Below are 22,803 nucleotides of genomic sequence, written 5' to 3'. Positions count from 1 at the left end.
CATCTCAATTGCTTTGATTTTCCCTTTAAAGCAAAGTTGTTGCCTAAGACAGGAAGGTGAGAAGGAGCCTTGAGGAGTGTGTGTTTAGACCAGTTGCTCTGGGGCATGGTAGAGAAAACTGAGCAGGGACACACACAAGGAAGGTCCAGTTAGGTTTGCAGGCTCTTTGTTTTTAGTTGCCTCGGTGTTTTGGTGGTGCAGTTTTCTCCATGAATCTCAGCAGCTTTGAGGTAAAAGCAGAGGACAGGTTAAGGGTCTGCTGTAAAATGGGGGGTAGAAGGGTAATTGTGGTAGATGGTCTTGGGACAAGAGAGTTGAGCTGTTGGCAAGAGCAGGAGAGAGACGTGCTCGAGACGGACAGAATTGATGCTGGGACTGAAGTGATGATGGTCTTGGGGGAAAAAATGAAGAGAGTATTTTTTGTTAAAAATTACCAACAACCTAGATAAATGTCCACCAGTAGTGGAATGGTTGAATAAATTATAGAATAGATGAAGTTTTACATATATATATATATATATTTTTTTTTTTTTTTTTTTAAGATTTTATTGGGGAAGGGGAACAGGACTTTATTGGGGAACAATGGTCAAATTGTTGTCCTTTCAATCTTAGTTGTGGGGGGTTCTGTTCAGCTTCAAGTTGTTGTTCTTTCAGTCTTAGTTGTGGAGGGCGCAGCTCAGCTCCAGGTCCAGTTGCCGTTGCTAGTTGCAGGGGGCACAGCCCACCATCCCTTGCGGGAGTCGAACCGGCAACCATGTGGTTGAGAGGACAGGCTCCAACCAACTGAGCCATCCGGGAGCTCAGCGGCAGCTCAGCTCAAGGTGCCGTGTTCAATTTTAGTTGCAGGGGGCGCTGCCCACCGAGGAATTGAACTGGCAACCTTGTGGTTGAGAGCCCGCGCTCCAACCAACTGAGCCATCCGGGAGGCAGCTCAGCTCAAGGTGCCGTGTTCAATCTTAGTTGCAGGGGGCAGAGCCCACCATCCCTTGCGGGACTCGAGGAATTGAACTGGCAACCTTGTGGTTGAGAGCCCACTGGCCCATGTGGGAATCGAACCGGCGGCCTTCGGAGTTAGGAGCACGGAGCTCTAACCGCCTGAGCCACCGGGCCGGCCCTTACATATATTTTTAATTAGGTAAATCTATATGTATTGACATGAAAAGAATCCCTAGGATATATTGTCAAATGGGGAAAAAAAACCCAAAACCGTGTGTATAAATAGAAAAACATCTGGAAGGATATATACCACACTGTCAAATGCCATGATATGCAAAGGAAGGAGAGACTGGGGAGGGAAAAGATTTACAACACCATAGAATCATCATTGAATTTATTTTATTTTAAAGGTATCTATATACATCAAATAAATACACACTGGGGTTTGTGCAGTTTGGTTTATCTTCCACGATGGCATGCAACATTTTGGCAGATGTGAGTGGGCAGGCCAGGTACCCTTTGTGGTGAACCTGGCTCTCTGAAAGGGATGCAGTATTGTGGAAGGAGGGACGGGGGAGCAGGAGGAAGACGTAGGGCGAACCTTCTGGTGAAGGCTTTGTGTGTGTGTGTGTCGTTTCTGATTTATGTAAGTGAATTCTATTTCCCTTACATCTTGCTAAAGAGAAGGCTGCTTCCTCTGTCACCTCTCCTTATCTGCCCTACACATTCACATTTTCTTACGTGTTTTAAAAGACTCATTTGGTGGCAAGATTACATAAAACCCACTGGAGTTTTAAATGCCATCCTGGCAAATATTAGCACAAGTCTACAGGTGCACAGGTGTCTTCTTCCTCTCTGACTGGGTCTTTGCTATGAATTGCAAGCTTGGGACAGGGAAGTCAGATTGGACCCCTTAGAGCAGTGGTTTTCAAACTACAGAACGCCTCAGGGTCTCTTAGGACTGTTCAGGACTCCTCAATGAATGAAGCATTTTCCACCTAATAAAGAAAATGCAATCTGCCCAGGTCTGCCTCACTTTTAGTTATTTCTTATACCAGGGTTCTATGTAAGATTTTTTTTTTTTTGAAAAATGTTTGAATATCACTGCCTTGGATTTATTCCACATCCCTCTTGTATTTTTCCCCCTGCAGCTTTCCTTAATTGCTAAAAGCGGCCCAATAGGTAAAGGGAAAAGGGACTTTCTTTTTCTTGAAGGAGTTCTAGGCCAATGCGGTCTGTATTTACCAACTAACACTCACAATGAGCTTTCTTTCCTGACTTAGAAGCTAGGAGATGATTTCTCTGCTGCTGGGGGAATTCTGTTCTTCCATCCTAGATAAGACTGGATATCTGGACACCAGACTTTCTTTCTTGATTTGGACTGGCTTGTAACCTCCACTCTCCATCGTTGCAGTTAGTTACCTGAAAAACCACCTTAGCACCATGTGGAAGGAAAGGACGTCTGAAACCAAAACATAGTCCTATCAATTACATGGTGGGTAGGGAGCCTGGGGAAGGAGACACCCCTAGTTCAAGCCCTTGGGCTCCTCCACCTTTGGGAAATCTGCCCTGCCCCTTTCTTTAAAGTGCACTTACCAGATGGGGACATTATGTAAGGAATTCATTGTAAAAAAAAAAAATTAATGTATATTGGGGAAAAGGCAGGCTCTAGCTTGAAAGGAAGGCATCTCAAAATAGACATTTTGCCAATGAACCGGAAGCCCCCAAGCCAATAGGTGGAGATGGGAAGAACATGCAGCACAATATGGAACAGAGAAAGGAACCCAGCTCATTACTAGCAAAAAATACTTAGGAATTTCCCAGCCTGTTCATCCTCACAGCCAAAGAAGCGGTCATTTGACTATGCCTGCCTATAACTACCATGGGCAGATGAGCAACTATTTGACAGACTGGTCAGGAGGATCTGCCTCCTCCATTTTTCAAAACATTTCAAAGCAACTCTACGTTCTGGTCATGAGCTCTGGGGTCAAGAATATCAAAAGGAGTTTTGAGGAGAAAGGGAAGTGGTCCCTTGAGGAATCCATGTTCTCAGTCATCCTGGGGGAATAGGAAGAGGGAGGAAAAAGGCAGAGGGCAGAGGTACACACCTGGTATCCCTCAGTTTGGGTGAGGGGTATGAATAAAATTCTTCATATAATTTAGTAGTCCTTCCATTTTACCCTCCCCTGTGCTATATGTGAAAGGACGGAGGAAGAGCCTATTTTTGTATCTTCCTATGATGCTACGACATTCTTCTGTTTAAGGCTTTGTGTGTGTGTGTGTGTGTGTGTGTGTGTGTGTGTGCGCGCGCGCGTGTGTGTGAAGGATCACAGCCCTCTAGCTCCCATTTTTCCTTTTATCATCTCCGTGACTAACACCACGCAGTGTGAGAAACGCATATATGAGAGAAAGAAGAGACATGCCCTCCTCTCTATTGCCCCAAATGAGGAGAGTATACTATGCTTAGAAATTGCTAAATACATCATTAGATACTTGGAGAATAAGACACAGACATAGTAGCAGCGTTTGATATATAGATACAGAGTACAAAGAGATACAGAGTAAGAGAAGACATCAAACATAGTATAGTCGGAACAACAAGGGTTGGGGAGGGAGTTAGCGTCAGAGACCACAGGTTTGCAGCATGCTGAGAGAAGAGGCCTCATTCCCTCTTAGAAACTGAGGAAGAAAGAGAAAGAGGTTGTGAGGAACCACCTGTGGCCCAGCCACTGAAAAGGAACAGTGTGGCATTTGGACACTTTGGTTTACAGGCCTGTTCCATTCATTCCAATGACTGGACACCAACCTCCCAGCCCCCGCTACTCCACCCCAGATCTTCCTAACTCCTCCTTCCCCATTCCTACCTCTTCTCATGCCTTTTGCCTGTGTGCTTGGCCTACTGTCCTGGAAAATCCCTGGACAGGGGGGCTTACTCTACTGGAAAACCCCTGGAGAGGGCTCCGCTTGGATGCAGCCCAGTACAAGACTGGCTGTATTCTTTCATTTCTAGTTCTCCAAGCATCCAAAATGGACCCTAAAACAGGATCCCAGTGCCCAGTTCTTGGCCCAAGAGCAACCATGGCGAGAAACCTGGTGACACATAGGAACCAGAAAGATGCCTGTGCTGCTAGGCGAGAGGACTTGGAGACAGCGGTGGAGAAGGGGCAGCCTAGAGGTGGGGACACAGCTGTTCTACATCTCCACTGAGCAAGATGAGAGAGCAATGCTGCCAACGCAGCTGGAGAAACAAAAAGTTAGACTCCCGGGGCATTTCCTAAAGCTTATTGTTGACACACAGATACTAGTATAGGATCCAGATGCAGGAATAAGTCAAACATCTCCTTTACTAGAGATGTCTTAGAAAATACCTATCCACCCATAATTATTTGAGGGTGGAGGCCGAGGGAGGATTAGATGATCTCTCAAGGTCTTCCAATATCTACTGCATTCTGTTATCTGTCTGTGCCTCTAGATGGACCTCCCCTTTCTCACTTCTTTTGACATGTGGCAGTGACCCCTAGTGGCAGAAAGGCAGAACTGTGGTTACTACTGTTGCAGAAGGGAAAAAGCGTAAGGCGGGGAGAGGAGATCCAGAGGAGGTGGGGCATCACAGACATCGCCCCTAGGAGGGGAAAGCAGGAGTTGGGGGACAACTATGCAGTAAAAGTTTTGAGGAGACTGAAAAAAAAAAAAGCGGGAGAAACAAAGAGGCTGAGGACAAGAAAGGAGGCAACCTGAGGCTGGTCAGAAGTGGCCTGAAACTACCTGAAAGTGCAGGTATGCAGTAGTCCATGTGCGAGATTAGCTGGCTGCCGTCTCTTGGTGGAGAGGGAAGAGCTTGGCCTGGTCTTCAGCCTCATAGCCGCATGGCAGGTCACTCCTGGAAGAAGAGACCCAGCACAATCACAGCATTGTCAGCCCCATATAAATGAAAGCATTCCTGTCATTCTGCTCTCATAGCATTCCTGTGAAATAATGAAGGGCAGGGACTATTTGGGTTTTATAGGAATACAGGGAAAAGCAAGGCCAGAGAGATGGAGCTGAGTTGCCCAAGGCCACAAAGTTCCCCAAGGTAGGAAGGAAACCCAAGGCCTCAGATGTCTGCAGCATTCCCCCCACTGGAATGGGGAGTAGCCACAGATGGGATTGGAGGAGGGGATGTAGACTGACTGGATCTCCTGACGACACAGTGATGGCAAGACCAATTCTCATTTCCTCCTCCTTCCCAGGAAAGGCTCCAGGGAAACTCCTAACTAGGGCATGAGGGAAATTGAATCATTTCTTCTGGTCCCACCCGGAGAACCCAAGACCAGTGGGGATTGGTGTACCTATTGTCGTTGATATCTGTGGCATTTCCTGAAGAGATCATCGAGACCACAGGATTAGAAGAAGAAGAAGAGGAGATTGGGTGTTAGAAACAGTCTCCGCAAACCCTCTCTCGTCCTAATCCCTTAGGTAAAAGGGTAACACTCTTTGGAGTTTAGCTGTTGTCTGGTTCTGTGACACTCATCTACAACTACCCCATTGCATCATTATTTTGTTTGAGAAGAAGCCTCCCTGACCCCTCACGAAGGAGAGGAGAAGGGGATGGGATAGGGAGGTGAGGGTGGGGCAGGCGTGGTAATCTACTTCTAAGAATCCAGTACCCTGAACGGATGGGCAGTGTTCAACCTGTAGGTACAGGGTCACTTACTTTTCTTATACTTGTCAACTTGCCCTCGGGATCCCAAAGGCTGGTGACCCATCTTTTTCACTCACCATTGTCCATGTTGGCCTTCTGGTAGGAAGCCAAGGGGCCGCCAGAAGATGTGGCCCCACTGCTGGTACAGGAGTTTGCAAAGCTGGATAAAGCAGAGGAGAGAGATGTAGCCTCTGGCACGCACCCTCCGCCATTCCAAGGACCATGCAGCCACACTCACCCTCAGGAATGGAGCCATACACCCCTCCCATCCCAGAGAACAGATGACAGCAAACATAGGCCGGGAAGGCAGATGCCCACCTTCTAATCATAGGTGTGAAGTTGAGAAAGGGTTAATGAAGCCACGTAGGAAAAGAATTATGTCTCACCCAATAATTGACCCAACCTTATGCCTTACAGGGTGCAGACAGCCTTGGGTTGGGACTCCAGCCAACGCCCAGGGTCACTCACTACATATCTGAGGTGGAGCTAGGTGTGGCCTGCAGGTACAGATTCTGATAGTTCTGGAAGAGGTTGTTGGTATAACTGATGCACTCAGGGCTCCGGGTGCCATAGGGGTTGGTGGGAGAGGACGCTGGGTAATGGCCAGGACGGACGGGTTTGGCTGTGGTAAAGAAAGGAAAATGACCCTGAGGAAGCTATTTGTTACCTGGTCCCTGCAGTCATTTATCTAGAGTTGAACTGAGTAGCTTATAAGGTAATTCACTTTTATACTTTCTGGGGGTGATGATGGGGTGAGGCTGGGGAGGGTACAGTAAGAAGCAATAATCTAGCTGCTTAACACTTAAGAATTTGCTGAATTTCCCCAAGTGATAACCCCACCTTGCCTACTGCCACCCACTCCCCACTCACCAATCTGGGCAGAATGGCCCCTCTTGCCAGAGCTCTTGTACCGAACGGCCTCCTTGATGCGGTCCACTTCCTGCTGGTACCGGCGCTTGTCTTTCATGGCACCCTCCTTGGCCTCCTTCAGTGCACCCTCCAGGGCCTTAACTCTCTCAGCCGTAGCCCTAAGTCGTTTTTCCAATTTAGGAAGCTCACAACGCAGATCTGCATTGTCACGTACCAGCTGTGGGGTGAGCCCCAGGGAAGAGGCAGAAAGAAAGGCAATGGACCCAAGAGAGAGCCAACAGTGGAGTGTGGGGTGAAGGTAGGGAGAGAGAGTAAAGAAAAATCAAGTCAGAGAAGATGGAGAACATGTTTCCTTGAAAAGCCTCAATCTCTTTACCTAATATGCTGTTTTAGCCATTTCTTTCCTTCTTCCTGAGGAAACGGTGGTCAGGCATTAAAAAGTCACATTGTTTTCTGGGCAGCAAAATGTGCCGAATCCATTGTGGCCCAGAACTCCTGTGACAGTGCCCTGCCCGTGTCTCCTCCTGGCCTACAACACCCCTCCCCAGAATCCTACAGCTTGTGCCAAACCAACAGCTCCAGGGCAACCATGGGGATGAAGCACCCCCTCACCCAGAGACGGCTTTATGGGCATGCACAGGGCGGGGCAGCAAGAGCACAGTCGCAGTTTGGAGGGTGGATATGGCATTGAGCGTAGGTGAGGTACAGAGCAGAGCAGCAGCAGAAGCTGGAATACAGGAGCCCCCACCTCATCCCCTACCCCCCGACACACACAACACCCCAGAGGAAGGAAAGAAAATGTTTGAGGTTCACAAACATTTGTGCTCATTACTTTTCCACTCAAGGATTTCCTGGGCTATCCCTCCCCTACTTAAGTTAAGCTACAGTGTGGTAGCAACCACCTTACAGCCAGAAAAGACCTCCTGATCTTTTTTACAGGGTCTCACACATGACTGGAGGCTCTACAGATTGCCAAAGAAGCTGGCCTTGGAAGATACCAGGGAAATCATTGTAGCCGGGAACACTGGGAGAAAGGGCAGAGCTAGAAACACTTCTGTGACCCTTTACCTTTGGATAACTTACAGATTATAAAGAGTGTTTTGCTGTGACAATAGCTTAGCTTAATTAGTAACGGTGCTGTAGTCTTGGCTATTTAAGATTCTGTTAAAGGAGAAGTTTCTACATCTCTCTCATTTTCCTTTCTAGCCTCAGGTCTGCTGAGGTAGAAAATTTTGAGGAGTCCTCTGTCCTGTAAGTGAGTAGTTTCTAGTCTTTGGGAGACTTCAATGCAGGGAAAGAAAATAGCCTGTGGTTTACTGACATATGCCACAATGTGGATTAACCTGGAGGACATTATGCTAAGTGAAATAAACCAGTCACCAAAGGACAAATACTATATGATTCCACTTATATGAGGTACTTAGAGCAGTCAAAATCATAGAGACAAAAAGTAGAATGGTGGGTGCCAAGGGAAGGGAGTAGGGGAGAATGAGGAGTTATCATTTAATGGATATGAGTTTCAGTTCTACAAGGTGAAAAGAGTTATGCGGATGGATGGTGGTGACTGGTGTACAACATTGTAATGTATTTAATACCACTGAATTGTACACTTAAAATGATTAAGGTGGCAAATTTTATGTTATGTGTGTTTTCCCACAATAAAAAAATGGGGGGAACTAATGAAAAAATAAAATAAATAAAAAATGAATAAAAAATTTAAAAAATGTTAAAAATAAAAAAATAACTGTCAAATAAAAAAATGAGGAGAAAGTAACATAATATGCATTTAGATAAAGGAAAATGAACACACAGAGATGAAAAAGAATGGCAGAACTGATTACAAATGTTTTTTCCATGTCTTTTAATTTTTCTATAATGTTTTACACTGTTTTATAATAAGCAAAAGGAAAGAGATGGCAGTAAAGCTCTCTGCAGGCCCAAATGAAACAAATAAACCCTGCAGACTATCACTGCGACACACAGTTCTGGGATTTTTTTTCATTACTGAAAAAAGAAAAGAAAAGGGAAGGGAAGGGAAGGGAAAGGAAGGGAAGGAAAGAAGAAAGCTGTACTGAGTATTTACTATATATGCTGGGCAGTGCACTGGGAGGAAAAGAAGTTTAAGCTCTAGTTTAGTGAGAACATGAGTCTAAATGGAATTTTAAGGTGGATTTGAAAAGAAGGGAATGAAGTATAGGTTACGGTTTATTTTCTGATTTAGTTAAAAGAGCCTGTTGACAGACTGTTGTACCTGTTTTCAAGGCTCAGCTATTTGGCTCTGTCTGTACCAAACATTTCCTGTCCAGACTCCTTTGGACTTTCCCTTCTACCTCCCCACCCCATACCTTTGAAACCCAGTCATCCACCTAAGGAACCGCAGCAGCAAGGAGGGGGACAGAGAGGCAGCAACTTAATACCCAGGAGTTTTGCCTGGCCCTGACCAGGGGCTGGTTGGGCCATCTAGAGGACATCACTGAATGGCCTGCATGCCTGCCCTAGGCCTAAGCAGATGGAGTTCTCTCCGTGAGAGAAAGAGAAAGCCCAGCTTTCCTGGCTTCTTCTTGTCCCACTGCTTTCTGTCTCTGGCTACAGTGTAAGCAGTACCCGTCATGAACCGTTACAGTCCCATGCCTCTGAAACCTTTATCAGTTTTAACCTCTCCCTCCAATAACATAGGCTTGAGGATTCCACTTTGAGCAGAGGCAGGTTGGGGGCTTTAAGAAGGGGAAACAGGCAGGGAACAAAGAACAAGGTAAAAGTGGAACCAAATATGGTATAAAGAAGGGATTAGTGGGAAAACATAAGGAAAGCATGCAAGTAGATTTTCCTAAATTCAAGGGGCCACTGAGGATTTGGTATCCTAGGCACCTGGCCTCAAGAATTCTCTTCCACCTTTCCCCCCACTCTTACCTGTTTGTGAACTTTTGTAAGCTGTTCCAGGTTGTTCTCAAGAAAGGAAATCTTCTGCTTTTGGGAGTGAATCCCCCCACTGTCCTCGGGCTCCATTTCTGCACTCTGATTATAGACAGAGGGAAAGATGGGGCTGTTCTGAAGCTAAACAGGTCCCACCCAGACCAGGCCAAGCCAGCCCCACAGGAGACCAGTGGCTGGAGGAACCTGAGAACAGGAGGAGAAGATGGGGGCTGGGAAGAGCCTGAGCGAGGGTGGCACTCACTTTCTTGACTCGAGTCGTGACGTCTTGAACGAACAGCTTGCGAAGGTTGTGGAGGGTCTGGAGTTCCCGGGCCTGGAAAGAACGATGAAAGACTGGGGTAGCCAAATACCAGGCTGACCTTCTCACTCTGAAATTACTGGAAACTTCAGTTTATCTAGTCAAGTGAGTCACTCATTCCTTTTGGGAAAGATACGTTCTGATTATATATGCCACAAACTGACTTTGCAGAGGGCAAAAGGAATGGGGTTAGGAAGAAATCAGGGGGAAGAGATTCAGCACAGGTGGAAACCACTCACAACTGTCTCCTCCAGACCCTTGAGGTCCTGCTTGGACTGTTCATGTCGCTCGTACAGAAATCTGGAGGAAGAGGAAGATAGAAGAATCTCTCAGGACTCTCCTTCCTCTCTCCTCCTTCCTCCAATCCTTATATAGATATAGATATAGATATAGATATAGATATAGATATAGATATAGATATAGATATAGATAGATATATACACATATATACACTATATATACATATACATACATATATATGTATATATATGTATATATATATATATATATAATTACTTATATATATATACTTATTATACAAGTTACCCATCTTCACTGTGCAGAAATTAGAAAATGAAAAACAAAAAAAGATAAGGAAAACGAGTTTCATAAAAAGCCCATGATTCTACTACCTACAGATCAAACCACCATTAATTCTGGTGTCCTTCTTTCCAGACTTTTTTCTATGCATGTACATCCCATATACATTTTATGGGCTCACACCACTCCCGCTATTTTGTAACATGAGTTTTACACTTAACAGAATATTACAAACATCTTTCCATGTCAGCGAATACTCAACAGAGTTCATTTCTGAAAGTCTCCTTTTATGTTTTTCCTTCCCCACCCCATCAAATTATTCTTCTGAGCCATTGCTTCCTATGGTCACCATATTCTACACTGCATCCTGCCTCTGCAGGTGTGGCTGAGTAGCAGTCTCAGCTATGTGGCTGCAGCTCTGCGGGGGGGACTCGTGACTCACGTCAGCTCCTGGAGTTTGGTGCTCTTCTCATGTTCTTCGTTTTTCAGCTTCTCATAGTCAGCCTGAAGCTTCTCTAACTCTAACTGGAGTTTCTGATTCAGGCTGCGGATGGCAAGGAGGTATTGGAGAGGACAAAAGGATGTGAATGACAGGAAAAGGGAAGACCAGCTCCTCAGGCATTTTCCCTCTTGTACAAGTGAGTCCAATTAGAATTGATTAATTAGAATTGATTTGTCTACCTTCAGATATCACAGGCAGACTCAAGCCACTGTTTCCATGACAGAATAAGGAACCCTGAGCTATTTAGTCAGAAGAGCCTCGAGGATTGGGATTGGTTCTTACACCTTGTATCTCCTGGAATAGGGCTGCAAAGTCGTGTCATTTTTGGAGGAATGATACATGGAAGTTAAAGAACTAGATCCTGGACCCAGAAAGAGCATTTGAGTGGGCATAGCAAAGGTGAGAGGACAGGTGGAGGCTGGAGCCACCCTCAGGAACTCTTACTCTTTCAGCTCATCGATGGTTTTCTGCTTCTCATTGATCTCGTCCCGGAGCCGGGCAAGCTGCCGGTGATGGGCCTCCCGGTGGCTCTCCATCTGCAGCTCCAGGGCCTTCTGCAAACAATGCCATCCCAAGTTCAAAGCCAGACTCCCCAACACCAGCTTGTTGAGGGCCAGCACAGCCCTGCCAGGCCCTGGTCATCCCCACACCTTCCCCACTTGCCTTCACTTCGTCTGCATCCTGTGTGTCTGGCTCCTTGTCCTTCAGGGCCACTTCATGCACAGTTTCTGAGGAAAGGTGGGAAGACAGCTTACATCACACCAACCTCCCCCAGGAAGAACTTCACATTGTGACCAGGGCCCACAGGGATGTTCTTCCGTGTTAGGACAGCCCAATTTGATATAGCAGGGACAGAGGACAATGGAAGGTTTACGGTTTGTGTCCAATAAGCTACATGCAAAAGCTTGCTAAGTAGCATGTGAGTTGGTCTCCATGATTTCGGTCCCATGCTCTGGGTGAGTGTGCTGTCTGGTGGTTTCTTTTGATGTTTGTCACTTTCCCTCCCTGCCCCCTCTGGGATCTCAAATCCCAGGATGGGTGGGTTGGAGGTTTAAGAAGGCCTCACCCTGAGCCTGGAGCTTGGCCAGCTCATCACTCAGGGAGTCATAGGACTCTTCCAGGTGCCGCTTCTTTAGCTCCACACTCTGCATGTACTCCGTAAGTGAGCGGATCTTGGCCTCATGCTGGTAGGGGAAGGGTTGGTGAGAGGAAGAAGATGGATGGAGCAAAGGATACCACTCTGGGCAGTGCAGACCTCTGTAAACTCCAGCTCTCCTCCCAGGCCCTCCCCTCCTGCTGTGTTTCTGTGAGGATGCAGGGTTGGGGGCCATCCTCTGGAGACCTTTCCTTTAGACCCGATTGGCTCAGAGGCCAATATCCCCCCTGAACCTTCACTTCTCTGGCCTGCACACTCCCCTGCTACCCCAAGCTCCTCTGTCTTTGACTTCAGTTGACCTTAGGGGCTGGACATAAAAGATGTGCTTGGAGAGTCGTCCTCTTTCTCCCACAGCACGAAAAAGCTCTCAACTTCCGGCACTCACCTGGGAGATGAGGAGCTGGCAGGATGAGAGCTCCCGCCCGGTCACTTCCATCTTGCGATGACATTCAACCTGGAGGTTCTCCAGCTGCCGGCACCGCTTGACCACAGACTTGACCTCCGATTTGATTTTGCTGATGTACAGTCGGGCCACAGTGAACTCCTCCTCAATGGCCCCACTGATCTCCACCGGCTATGGGGGCAACAGAGGGAAGAAGTGCTCTGCTGAAAGCTTTTATCCATTGCCTTCCACCCACTCTATCCCTGCACATACTCACAAACACAGGGACTCAGGTGAGACAGGTATTCTCCCAACAACTTTTAGCAGCTCTCTGTCACCTGGCATTTCACACTAAATCCCTCAATCTGCCTTACAGATTTAATTCCGACGGTCACCCTCTTCCATCTTATAAAGCAATATGATTTTCTTTTGCAGTCAGACTGTTCTGCTTGATCACCCAGATGGGTCACTGTCACTGCCACAGATTTGCATCTATCATTTCTAACTGTGTGCCCCCATCTCTAAATCCTGCTATGAGTATATGTCCATTGCTTCTTTATTCAGCATACTCTAGGTGTATTTTCAGTTGAGTCTATGCAAACCTCTACTTGTTTTCCTGAATCTACTTTGAGGGCATGTTTCCTAAATCTTTGGCCTGGATTGTCCCACCTTGCATCTCCCACCAGTGCCCAGAACAGGAATGACCTGAACATGATGGCTGCCTCTTTCTCTACTCACCAGCTTAATCTCCCCGTTGCCCACGATGACACTGAACTCACTCAGGTCCTTCATCAGCCCATTCAGCACCTCAGCAATTCGTTTTCGCTGGTGTCCACTGACCTCCTGTAGCCGCTGCAACTCAGACTCCAGGGACAGCATGGTGGCCTAGGGACAGCCCTTCAGGTCATTCCATTGCCATCTTCCTGCTCACCTTCCCAGCCCCAGCACAGGCCTCTCCCTTCATGCACGACCCTGATGGCTGCTATAGCTGCTACAAAGAGAACACAGGCCCTGGAAAAGGGTCTGGAATAGAGAGGAGTTGGGAGGGCAAAGTGCAGTGAGCGGGTCATGGAGGGTCTCACAACACACTGAACAGCAGTGCAAAGGTGCAAACATGATGCAGCCCTGGAAGGAAGCAGAGGTCCCTTTGGACATGGAGAATGTTCTGAGGCCAGGGAGCTCTTGAACCCCAGTTGGCCACTCACCACCTTCTGAGATAGCTCATCCACTAGAAGCTGGTTCTGCTGGCTCTTTTCCTCCACCTCCTGGGACTTTTGGTCGTAGTTCACAGCCAGCTCCTCCAGGGCCTGTAGCACTTCCTTCACCTCATCCTTAGCAGCATCATTCTCTGACTGCAGGTGGCCCAGCTCCCGCTGGACCTTCTCATTGTCTCCTCGAGTGGACACCAGCAGCTTCAAGGGAGAGGCAAGACATGTGAGGGAGTCTGCTGCCACTGACCACTTCTGTGGCCCCTTGCTCTGGGGAAGCTGAGCCTCCAACCCAAGCATAGCTTTAGATGCGAGGCAAGGGCCAAAACAAGAATCAAGAGGAAGTGGGCTTTAATGCTTCTTAGAAATAGGGCAATAGAATGAAGACGCACCTAGATGCCCAAAGCTGTGCTTTAAGCAAAGCCCCAGTTAAGTCCCAGACTTCCATAGTTTTGGAGGTGACTAACCCTAGCAGAATACCCCTTCTTCCATCTGACTGTAAAAAGGTCTTTTTTTATGCCTTCCAGGGATGAACACACACCCCTCTCCTCTCATGTCTTGCTCTTCTCCCCATTACCTCTTCCTGGTCCAGCATTTGCTGCTTGAGCTTCTCTACGAGCTGGCTCTGCTGGTTGATCTCATCATCCTGTTGGAGGCAAGAGGGAAAGATGGAGGGAAGGGAAGCTAGTCCTTCCGGTTTAGACGTACGGGGTTGAGGGAGAGGTAGGATCCTGATAAAATCCAGATAGTTTAGGCTTTGTGTTAAAAAAAAACCCATATTTTAAAATAAGTCTTTTCCTCAGCTTCTTTCCTCAAGTCTGTCCTCACTTTTAAAGTCCTTTCTTCCTGGAAGTTGGTATAACCTTGACGACATTCGGCAAAAGCCTTAAAATGTTTATATCCTTTAACCTAGAAATCCTACTCTAGCACTCCATTCTAACCAAATCACTCAAAAGCAAAATCTTATGCACAAGAGGCAAGTCAGTCATTTCAGAGTTGTCTGTAATAGCAAAAATAAACAGAACCAAAAAAACCTAGAAGCCCTTTAATAAGTGAACGGTTAAATATACTCTGATAAATGGACTGTTAGGCAGCCATTTTAAAATACTTTTATGAAGAATTGTTAACAAAGTAGGAAATGGTCCATTCTATACTACTAAATGAAAAAATTGGATGTAAAGTTACATATACAGTGTATTGCAATTGCATGGTATATGCACAGAGAAAAGCAAAATGTTAAGTGTTACTTCTGAATGGTGGGATGATGGATGATTTTAATATCCTTCTACGTACCTTTATCTTCCACATTTTCAGTAATGAGCATGTATCCCTTTTAAATCAGAAAAGGGCCATATAAGCTAATTTCTAAATCCCTGACTTCTCATCCCACTGGGCTCACCTCTGTGCCCTGCCTGACTGTCCTCACCTTGTCATCAAGCTGCTTGTAGAGGCGCCGGATCTCCTCCTCGTATTTCTGCCGCTCCTCGGGTGCGATGCGCACCACGATGGAGGAGTTGTCGTTCACAGGTGTCTCCTCGCAGAGCTCGGCCCCCAGAGCTGCATCCTCCTCGGCCAGGCGTTCCGTCTCAGGCACATTCTCTCCTGGCAAAGGGGTAGAACAAGGTGAGGGAAGGGAGAAGGGAAAGCTGCATCCATCAGTCCTTCCTCCCTCACTCCTCAGAGCCAAGACTTCCAGGCCTCCATCTCTCTTGCCAAGTGGACCTTTATGGGGGCAGAAGGGGGATATGGTAGTCAGGCCCTATCCCTTTCCCTCATGACCGCACTACTATATCCCTCCAAAAATCCAGCCCTCCTTGAAGACCAGCCTGCCCTTTAGCACCACTCTGGCTCCTCTCTGGCTCCCCACTATCCCTCCCACTGCCTTTCCCATTCACAGGTCCCCTCTCTAACCATTGCGCCAGCGGCTCAACTCAGCCTCCAGCTTTGCAATTGTCTCCTTCTGAGCCTTTGTCTTCTCCTTCTCCTTCTCATATTTCTTCTTCCACTGCTCAGCAGTCAACTCCAGATTCACTGAGGCTGTGTTCTTAATGGTCTTTGCCCTGAGGGAGGAGAAGGGAACAAAGAGACGAGACGTCCATTAAGGCTCATGTGATGCTGAGGGGAGAGAGCAGCAGCGGCTGGGCAGGGAGTTGGGGACCCTGCCACTGACCGCTGCCCAAACATCAGGGTGGACTTGGTCTCCGCATCATTGTAGCTGGACGGTGAGCAGCAGATGAACATAGTTGTCCGGCAGTTTCCTCCCAGAGAGTCCTGGAGAATCCGTGTCATTTTGCTGTCACGATATGGAACGTAGCTTTTCTGGAGGAGGAGGGAGACATGAATCAGAAAAATAAATTTAACAGGGGAATCAGAAAGGACAGTGGTGCTGACTAGGGTTTGGCAATCCATGAATAGGGGCATGGTGAAATTGCAGCATTAGGAGAAGGTGGGTGATGGGGTGGAACTTGAGGGCTGAGAGGACCGAAGGAACACTTACAGTGCCCTCAGCCAGTGCGGAGATCACATTCCCCAGGGCTGACAGTGATTTGTTGATATTCTTTGCCTCGTCCAGCACAGCTCCCTCTGCTCCAGTCTTGCTGACCTACCAGAGTATGAACGGACAAGTGTGTCATGAGCCACTGCAAAGGGAGAGGGCTCTCACCACCTCCTCTTCAAGTAGTGGGGCTCAGGCCAAGGAGGGGAGGGGACAGGGAAAGAGGATAAAGAAGGCCCTTCCTCTGTTCCCCTAAACTCCCTTGCCAAAGGCCACCCCCTCTGGCCCACATATTACACATATTATATGATCCCATTTATATAAAATGCCAAGAAAAGGCAATTCCGTGGACAGAAAGTAGATGAGTGGCTGCCAGGGAATGAGGGAGGGGACAATAGGGAGTGACTGTTAATAGGTGATGAAAATTGGTAGCAATGGTTTCACACTTTGAAAACATCCTTAAAACCACTGAATTGTACACTTTTAAATGGTGAACTTTATGGAATGTGAATTATGTCTCAATAAAAAGTTATTTTGATTTAAAAAAAGACACCTCCTCCCCATGGCTTCCTTCCCTCCCCACCCCACCACCACAAGACCCCCAACCTTCTCGCTCCCAGCCAGGTCCACCAGATACAGCTTCCCACTGAGCTTCTGCTCAGTCTCCATGTTCTCCTGCTTGATGTTGATGAGGAAGATGCTGTGACTGCGAGAGCTGTGTTCATTCATGTCTGAGGGAAGAAGAGAGAAATGGTCCTGGTACCAACCCCCGAGGACTGAAGCCCTAAGCCCGGCTTCCCCTGACCACTGCTGCCACCCACCAAAAGAGAAGGTGCTGCCAGGACTAGCTCTGCCACTATATCTCCCAGGCCACGGGGTCAGACACACAGAGTCCCTCCTCCTCTGGAGGACAGTCTTCTCTTCCTCTCTTTCCAGTCTCTCAACCCCAGAGAACACAAAGGAGAAGTGGACCCCAGACTCAAGAGCCCCTTATATCCCCACTCACTGGTGACAGCCACATGACGATTTGATTTCCCCTCGTCAATCACATCTAAAATCTCCTCTGGGCTGGACACAAAGCGTTCAGTACAACCCTGCAGAGGGTAAATGGACAGCAACCCATCAACTTTGATCTGAAAATTAAATTACCTGCACACTGATGAGATGACCTTTTCAGACAGTGCCTTTCAAGACCCCAGACTCTCCCCAGGTCCCTGGCACACCTCACCCCTCCAGGACATCCACCCTCTAACTTCTGGATCACTGGTCTATCATCCTCCCACACCCACATTTGCAATACACTAGCCCCATCTGGGTGCCCCCATCCCCACTCTCACCTTGACAAATGGCACCCGATTCTTGTCCTCGTGCACAGACAGATTTGTCTTGGTCACTGAATCAAGACAACAGAGGGTGAGCAAGGCCACCACTTCCACCCCCACCCCTACTCCCCATACCCTGTATTCTGTAGAGATGGTGGTTTCTTCTACGTGCAAAAGGGAGGGAGACTCCCCTGTGAAGCCTAAACTCCCTGAACATGCTAAAGACTCAGTTTGTCCTCTTGCAGGATTCTAGCCCCAGGGGTCCAGCTCGTCTCAGGTTGTTTACATGCAGGCCTGGGTGTCTAAGTTCATCCTCTGACCCTTTTAGTGTTGAGAAATCTCGGTAAGTGGAGGCAAGGGCCACGAGTATGGGTGTGTGTGCCCTTGTATGCCCTCTGCATCTCTTGCCAAACAGTACCTAACCCCAAGAGCAGTGTGATTTTTCGTTTCCTTGCCCTCCTCACACCCTCACGCACCCACTGGGGTTAAGCACCACTCACCATCCAGAAGGTCACGAATTTTGTCCAGGTAAATCTCAAAGTAAGAAACCTGGTTAGGGAGAAAGGAGGAGTATGAAGAGAAGAGGACCTATCTTAAGGAATCTCAAGCTAATGTGACCTTCTCCAATAATGGTAGTGGGAGGAAAAGAGACTATCTTGGGGGAGAAGAAGAACTAAAGTAACCAAGAGGAGGAGAATAAGTTGGGGCACCCAGGACCTCAGTGGGTTCATACTAGATCGTCTCCTCCCAGTCCCCATCTGAGAATGCCCAGCAGTCATGCCCTGATCACCTTGATGTGGAACTCAAGGTTCTCATCCATGGAGTAGATGTGGTTGAAGATGTCTCGGGCAATTCGAGGAATGATTCCCATCAGCTGGGGGTCATGCAGCTTTCCCTGGGGAGTAAGAGTATTCCAGAATGAGGCTGGGACTCAGGAAGAATGAGACAACCCAGAGGTGTGCAGGTGAACACAAAGATAATAGTTGGTAGGAACCATCCTAAGTTAGGAGATGGTCACTGCCATGTCTACCTTTTAGTAGAAAGAGGAGAACACTGAACAGCCCTTTGGACTTTCATTGATACTGCTTTTCTAGATCAAAAAAGAAAACTGGAGTAGTGGAAAGGACGTTAAACTGCAGCAGGCTGAAGGGATTCCATTAAACTTCTACCAGAACATTGCCCCTTGGTTCATCGTCTGGACCCAGCTACGCCCGGACCAGGCAACGCTTGATTCCTAGCTCTTCCCTCACTGAGATTCCTTGGCTTCCCATTAACACTCCCAGCTCCTCACTCTCCACGTAAGTCAGAACTCTCACCTCCATAGTATGTGTTTTCCCTGAGGATGTCTGTCCATAAGCAAATATGGTGCCATTGTAGCCAGCAAGGACATCTGGAAGAGATGGTAGAGAAAGAACACTGATGGAGTGAAGTAGGGTAGGGAATAGGAGCCTAAAAAAATACATTCTAAAAATATATCCATTACCTTTGACAATCTGCATGGCACATGCATGATAAACTTGCTCCTGAGTCGTATTTGGGGGGAATACACGGTCAAAGACATATGGCTTCCCCTGGAGTGGAAATAAAAGATGGTAGACATCAGCAGGCAGGATGTGAGGAAGAAGAAATGCTGAAGCCTCTTCTATCAGCCTGAAAAGGCACTCGGTATTCAACCATCCATATGCATGGACGATTATGGGGATGAGGGAAACTAGAGAGACAAACAAAATTTAGTATTGACACCAAGAGTTGTGTTATGTGGTACCGAGTGTCACTGAGGAGTGTCACAAAGTGAGACTATGTGAGGGGATCTCGGTCTGGGTGTGATGATTTAGTGCTCCACTACTCCAGACCCTTCCACCCAGGGAAACCAAATGAGAAAAGACAACAGGAACACAGGCTACAGACAGCAGAATGATTCATTAACATTAAAAATCTACTCCTAGTTTAAAAATATTTTCCTCAATAACCCATATATCCTGGTATGAAAAGACCTCAAGATGTACTAAGTGAAAGATGAAAAGTTAGAAACCTATATATAGTATGTTCACTATTGTGTAATGAAATGTATGTATACGTGCATGTACACACACACACACACACACACACACACACACACACACACAGAGCTGCTGAGCTGTTGTGAAAACATTAACACAAACTCCCTTTAGAAAGGAATATATGAAATCAGAAATATGAGTCTCCTTTAAGGGATCAGCTTCAAGTAAAGAGAAACTGTAAAGCAAATCATTCACACCTATAAGTACTTTGCTTAATTCAGGTAATATGTTATAAATCATGTGTGCTGATAAGAATGCTAAAGATAGAAAATGTTTACAACCCAGGGAGCCAAACAAAGAATATATTTGATATCTAATCATATTAAAGGGCAGATCTCTGGTAAGATTAAATGAGACTATGCTTATTCTCCATCATGTGACAAATTTCTCAGTCCTGTTTTCCTGCCATTCAGCATAAAGATACTATGACTTAGTTGTCAAATTGTTTTACTATAAAGCCCATCTTTATCCAACTGAAATGTAATCTCTATTAGGTTATGGACACTAGAGTTTGGGAGACAAATTTTAACTATTTAAGGAAAGTCATAAAACTTGGCTAGAGCTGAAGATATGGCTCCAGGTATAATTATAATATTGCATCAATTTATACAGAACATTTTTCTAGAAAGAACTGCACAAAAGTATGAATTACTTTAGGGAGAGAAACTAAAAAGGAGGAGGCTTTCATTTTCTACTTTGTATCCTGGATTGTTGACATTTTTAAACCATGTGTAAGTATTACAATTTTTATTTTTTAATGTCAAAGAGGGCAAGACAATAGTGCATTATTCTGTTTGCTTCTTTTTATTTCTTTGCATAAAGGAAAACTAATAAATATTATTTAAAAATATTGATAAGACTTGAAAAATCTGGCTTGTTATAAAAATCTACCTGAAATATTTAGCTGGTGAAAGCCTCTGAAGCCCAAAAAACAGAATCCACCAAGATAAAGAAGTTGTGAAGGCGCTCTTTACAATGAAGGGTGTACTGTAAACTGATAGTGCCTTTCTGGAGGACAATTAAATATTTATACATCCATACTGTTTGTACTCTGTACCAACAATTCCAGGGCTAGGAATTCATTTTTACAACACTGGCTTGAGCACTTAAAGATATTCACTGCAACAGTGTGTATTGAAGAAAAACTAGAAACAATTCAAATATCCACCAAAAAGACATCGGTTATGATACCTCCAATATTGTACTCCCATTAAAATAAGCCAGATTGATTTACATATATTGACATGTCCAAGATCAATTGCTAAGTAAAAAAAAAAACAAACACAAAAAACAACAATGTATATAATGTGATTACATTTTTTAAAAGGTGTATGGATGGAATAGCCTTAAAAAAAGATATCTGGAAGACTACACACAGAGCTGTTTATGGTGGTTATCACTGGAGAGCTGAATGACAGGAACTTACACTTACTACATTTTTTCCTGTGATATTTAAATATGTTACAATGGCAACATATTGCTTTTAAATATAAATATAAAATATTACAGATGATGTTATAAAATATGTAATGACATGACAAAGTAAGCAAGAAATACTGTTAAGCAAAAAGGTGGTTTTTAAAATAGTATGCAATTTTTTAAAAGTATGTAAAGAATGATTCGATTTCTGTAAAAAAAAAATATATATATATATACACATATATGTATATGTATATATATATATATATATATATATATATATATGTATGTATACCTTGCATAGAAAAACACGTTAATAGGTTATTCTTAGACAGTGAGATTTTAGGAGTTTTTTGTTCTTTTGGATTTAGATTTAAAACTTTTCTAAAATAAAAACACAATTTTTAAATAAGAAAATTTTAGGTTTTTAAAACAAAGGTATTAATATTCTTATGACATAAAGAACTCTCATAAATTAGTAACAAAAAGACAAAAACTAAACAGAAAAAAGAGCTACGTTCTAACAACAGAAAAAGAAATACAAATGTTCAAGGAACATAAAGATGTTCAACATTTTTGAAAAAGAAGGAAACTAAAACAGTAACATCAGTTTTCACCTATCAAATTGGAAAACACAACTGAATCGTAATCTCCAGTGTAACTGATGGTTAAGAAAGTGGTATAATATCCTTGAAATAAGCACCCTCATACTTTTCTGGTAAGACAGTACAACTTTTATGGGTACAATTCAGAAATACATATTCAAAAGCCTTGAATTGAACATATCCATTGGCCCAGATATACTTGTAGCAAATATTTAGCCACAAGAATGTTTAGTATCACACTGCCTATAATAACAAGAAATTGAACACAACTCAATGGAGTAACATTTAGGATACTGGTTTACATAAGGAATTGATTACCTTATAGCATGTGCATATATTCTTTGCTGCTGTTTAAAATGACACCATAATAGAATATTAATAAATCTCAAAAAAGCATCAAGTGAAAGAACTCTAACACAAAGAGCACATAGTGTATTATTCCATTAATATGAAGTTCAAGAATAGACAAAACTTGCTCTTCCTGTAAACGGCCAGAGGTGACCTGTGAAAATGGTTCACTATTCACTTGAACCAGAAAACCCCACAAAATCATGCAAATCAAGAGGTTCAAATCTTTGTGTTCCCTTTAAGAATACTGGTGAAACTGCCCAGGCCATCAAGGGTATGCATATCTGAAAAGCCACCAAGTATCTAAAGGATGTCACTTTACAGAAGCAATGTGTGCCATTCTGCCATTACAATGGCGGAGTTGGGAGGTGTGCCCAGGCCAAATAGTGGGGCTGGACATAGGGTTGGTGGCCCAAAAAGTGCTGAATTTTTGCTGTAAATGTTTAAAAATGCAGAGAGTAATGCTGGACTTAGTGGTTTAGATGTAGATTCTCTGGCCTTTGAGCACATCCAGGTGAACAAAGCTCCCAAGCTGTGGTGCAGAACTTACAGAGCTCCTGGGCGGGTTAGCCCATACCTGAGCTCTCCCTGCCACACTGAGATCTTTACTGAAAAAGAGCAAATTGTTCCTAAACCAGAAGAGGATGTTGCACAGATGAAAAAGATCTCCCAGAAGAAACTGAAGAAACAAACAAAACTTATGGCCCAGGAGTAAATTCAGCATCAAATAAATGATAACAAAAGTAAAAAAAAAAAAAAGAATGGGCAAAACCTATCCACAGTGATAGAAGTCAACACAGCAGTTGCCTAGGACAGGAAGAGGGCACAAGGGAGCTTTTTAGGGGTGATAGAAATGCTCTACATCTCAATCTGGGTAATAGTTACATGCGTGTCAAAATATGTTAAAATTCACCGAGCTGTTTGCATAAGATTTGTGCACTCACTGCATATAAATTATAACTCAATAAGTGCTATCATGAAATATAACATCATAAAATGACTTTTAAAATATAAGCTGATGCACAACCTCATTGTTAGTAAGAGAAAT

The 22,803-nt window shown here is 45.1% G+C and overlaps 1 protein-coding gene across 3 annotated transcripts in view; it reads right to left on the bottom strand.

Annotated features, from left to right (window-relative positions):
* Window positions 1-1,318: 1,318 nt before the first annotated feature.
* KIF5A (kinesin family member 5A) overlaps window positions 1,319-22,803 on the bottom strand; it is a 28,265-nt gene continuing 6,780 nt past the window's right edge. The window contains exons 2-29 of one of the 3 annotated variants that reach the window (XM_019742229.3): window positions 18,807-18,894; window positions 18,640-18,713; window positions 18,114-18,218; window positions 17,824-17,872; window positions 17,339-17,394; window positions 17,008-17,095; window positions 16,608-16,732; window positions 16,005-16,109; window positions 15,678-15,826; window positions 15,419-15,567; window positions 14,934-15,109; window positions 14,085-14,153; window positions 13,505-13,711; window positions 13,038-13,184; window positions 12,303-12,491; window positions 11,828-11,945; window positions 11,425-11,489; window positions 11,206-11,315; window positions 10,702-10,803; window positions 9,959-10,019; window positions 9,663-9,734; window positions 9,398-9,502; window positions 6,488-6,704; window positions 6,086-6,239; window positions 5,695-5,777; window positions 5,265-5,292; window positions 4,702-4,816; window positions 1,319-3,615 (exon numbers count right to left, since the gene is read on the bottom strand). In XM_019742229.3, coding sequence (XP_019597788.1) covers window positions 4,738-4,816; window positions 5,265-5,292; window positions 5,695-5,777; window positions 6,086-6,239; window positions 6,488-6,704; window positions 9,398-9,502; window positions 9,663-9,734; window positions 9,959-10,019; window positions 10,702-10,803; window positions 11,206-11,315; window positions 11,425-11,489; window positions 11,828-11,945; window positions 12,303-12,491; window positions 13,038-13,184; window positions 13,505-13,711; window positions 14,085-14,153; window positions 14,934-15,109; window positions 15,419-15,567; window positions 15,678-15,826; window positions 16,005-16,109; window positions 16,608-16,732; window positions 17,008-17,095; window positions 17,339-17,394; window positions 17,824-17,872; window positions 18,114-18,218; window positions 18,640-18,713; window positions 18,807-18,894 — 2,970 coding nt within the window. In that variant the 3' untranslated portion in view covers window positions 1,319-3,615; window positions 4,702-4,737. The other 2 variants (XM_019742230.3, XM_019742231.3) reach the window with 2 other exon arrangements.

This window comes from Rhinolophus sinicus, chromosome 1 (assembly GCF_057876585.1).
Source record: "Rhinolophus sinicus isolate RSI-liver-muscle chromosome 1, RSI-T2T, whole genome shotgun sequence".
NCBI lineage: Eukaryota > Metazoa > Chordata > Mammalia > Chiroptera > Rhinolophidae > Rhinolophus > Rhinolophus sinicus.
This window is presented reverse-complemented; position numbering and strand designations above follow the sequence as displayed.